This window comes from Clupea harengus, chromosome 12 (genome assembly GCF_900700415.2).
Source record: "Clupea harengus chromosome 12, Ch_v2.0.2, whole genome shotgun sequence".
Taxonomy (NCBI): domain Eukaryota; kingdom Metazoa; phylum Chordata; class Actinopteri; order Clupeiformes; family Clupeidae; genus Clupea; species Clupea harengus.
In genome coordinates, this window is record NC_045163.1 from 3151343 (window position 1) to 3153842 (window position 2500).

The 2500-nt window shown below is 49.0% G+C and overlaps 1 protein-coding gene across 1 annotated transcript in view; it reads left to right on the forward strand.

The window, feature by feature from the left end:
- The window catches only part of LOC105893845 (WD repeat-containing protein 7), a 130225-nt gene that overhangs the window by 96325 nt on the left and 31400 nt on the right, over window positions 1-2500 (forward strand). The window contains exon 26 of the mRNA XM_031577876.2: window positions 2155-2379. Within this exon, the coding sequence (XP_031433736.1) occupies window positions 2155-2379 (225 nt within the window). The remainder of the gene's footprint in view (window positions 1-2154; window positions 2380-2500) is intronic.

Below are 2500 nucleotides of genomic sequence, written 5' to 3' on the forward strand. Positions count from 1 at the left end.
CCACACACACACACACACACACACACATCCACACACACACACACACACACCACACACCACACACACCACACACACACATCCCCACACACATCCACACGCACACACCAACACACATCCGCACACACACCACACACACATCCGCACACACACCACACACACACACATCAATGTCCTTGTTTCTCCTTACAAAAAATCGTATTCCCTCTTATTCATTCTTCCTTAAGAAAAAGAATTGAGCAACAGTATTAGGGTTTTAGGGCTTTACATGAATGCAAACCAATACACTAGTACTACAGAGTTGAGTCGGACTGGAACATGGAGCCGTAGAGCAGCACGCAGAAGCCGAATGGATTTGACGGATGTACTGTGTGTGTGTGTGCGCCTTTGTGTGTATGCGCATGCGTGCGTATGTGTGTGTGAGAGAGATAGAGAGAGAGAAGGAGGCAGAGAGAGAGAGAGGGAGAGTGTTGGCTTTGTGGCTCTGCTGCTATTTGTCTTGGACTTACCTCCGGCTGTTTGTGTTTACCCACCAAATGTCTGCGCCTGTTTGGTTTTCTTCTGCACCTTTGATGGGTGTGTGAGTGGGAGGCAGGGAGGCAGGGAGGCAGACAGAGAGATGGAGGATGAAGGGAGGATGAAGGGATAAGAGTTAAGAGTGAATGTAAGCTCATAAAGTCAGAAAGTGAGAGTGACAGACATGAGTTGGAGAAGGAGAGCAAGTTTGAGAAGGGAGAGGGAGGGATGGATGGATGGAGAGGGCAAGAGAGGAGAGGAGAGGAGAGGAGAGGAGAGGAGAGGAGAGGAGTACGGCCGATGGGAGGATTTTCCTGTGGCTGGACTGGCGGGCATCTGCCTGTCAATCTGACAGGCTGTCAGAGTGCTGCCGTCTCGGGCTGCAGACACCACATCAGCCTCTCCTCCACGCCTCCTTATCTGCCACGCAGCCTTCCCCCTGGAGCCCTCGCACTCCGTCACCTGATCCTTTACACACACACACACACACACACACACACACACACACTTCTATCCCTGACACACTTACTTACTCCAGACACACACACACACACACACACACACACACACACACACACACACTTCTATCCCTGACACACTTACTTACTCCAGACACACACACATACACACACACACACTTCTATCCCTGACACACTTACTTACTCCAGACACACACACACACACACACACACACACACACAGTCCACACATACCTGCACACAAACACACACACACACACACACACACACACACACACACACACACACACACAACACTTCTATCCCTGACACACTTACTTACTCCAGACACACACACACACACACACACACACACACACACACACACACTCATGTTTTAAACATAAGCCTACTTGTATTCATGCCCATTCCATGCACATGCGTACACACAGTATGTATAAATGAAGCACTGTATGTGTTATAGGTGTATATGTTTGGTGAAAATTCACTCAAGTCATCCTAACTGTGCTTTCTGAAATGCTAGGATGTCAGTTTTACACAGGGTTGAACAAGCACAGTTCGACCCTTCTTATCATCTCTGAGCTCACCCAAACATATGCAGACTAAGTGGTGTCAGCACCTAATAATCTAAGTTACACACACACACAGAAACACAGAAAAGCCTTGTTCCTGCTTACATAAGCACATGATTCATACAAGGTAATTATTAATACAGGGCACTTGATTAATACATTCTTAAGTCATGAACAGTGTTTTGAAATTCATTCTATCAGTGTACAGTATGTTTAAACACATGTTATATAAAGGTATAAGGCCATTCACTCAATTCACTACAGTCAATTCGCTATCTAAAGAGAGAACAGAAGTGAATCTCGCCTGGCTTATGTATTTATTTCGAACAATAATAAGTTCTGACGGGGTAAAGTTCTATCCGTGTTCTTTTATGTCCGCTCAATGATAGCTCTGGCAGAAATCACTCCGCAACATAAAAGCAAACCAGCCTCATAAAAGGATATGGCTTCCTTCTCGAGGCTCCAAATGTTTTTATAAGAAATTGAAAAAGCTACCGCAGTGCGACCTGAAGCTCTTAATCTAACCCCCCCCCTCCTTCTCTTTCTTCCCCTCTCCCCCCTCCTCCCCCCTCCCTCTCTCCTCTCTCCAGGCTGTTTGTCCAACCTGCCTCCCAATGCTAAGAAGATCTCCAACTCTTACGAGGAGCGTCGGAAGCAGGCCACGGCCATCGTGCTGCTGGGCGTGATAGGAGCCGAATTCGGCGCCGAGATCGAGCCGCCCAAGCTGCCGTCGCGCCCCCGCACTGCCGGCCAGGCCCCCGAGGGCTTCGGCCTCACCACCGGCGGGTCCAACTACTCCCTCGCACGGCACACCTGTGAGTACCCAGCCCCACACCACACCACACCTTCACACCACACCACACCACACCTTCACACCACACCACACCTTCACACCACACCACACCACACCTTCACACCACACCACACCTTCACACC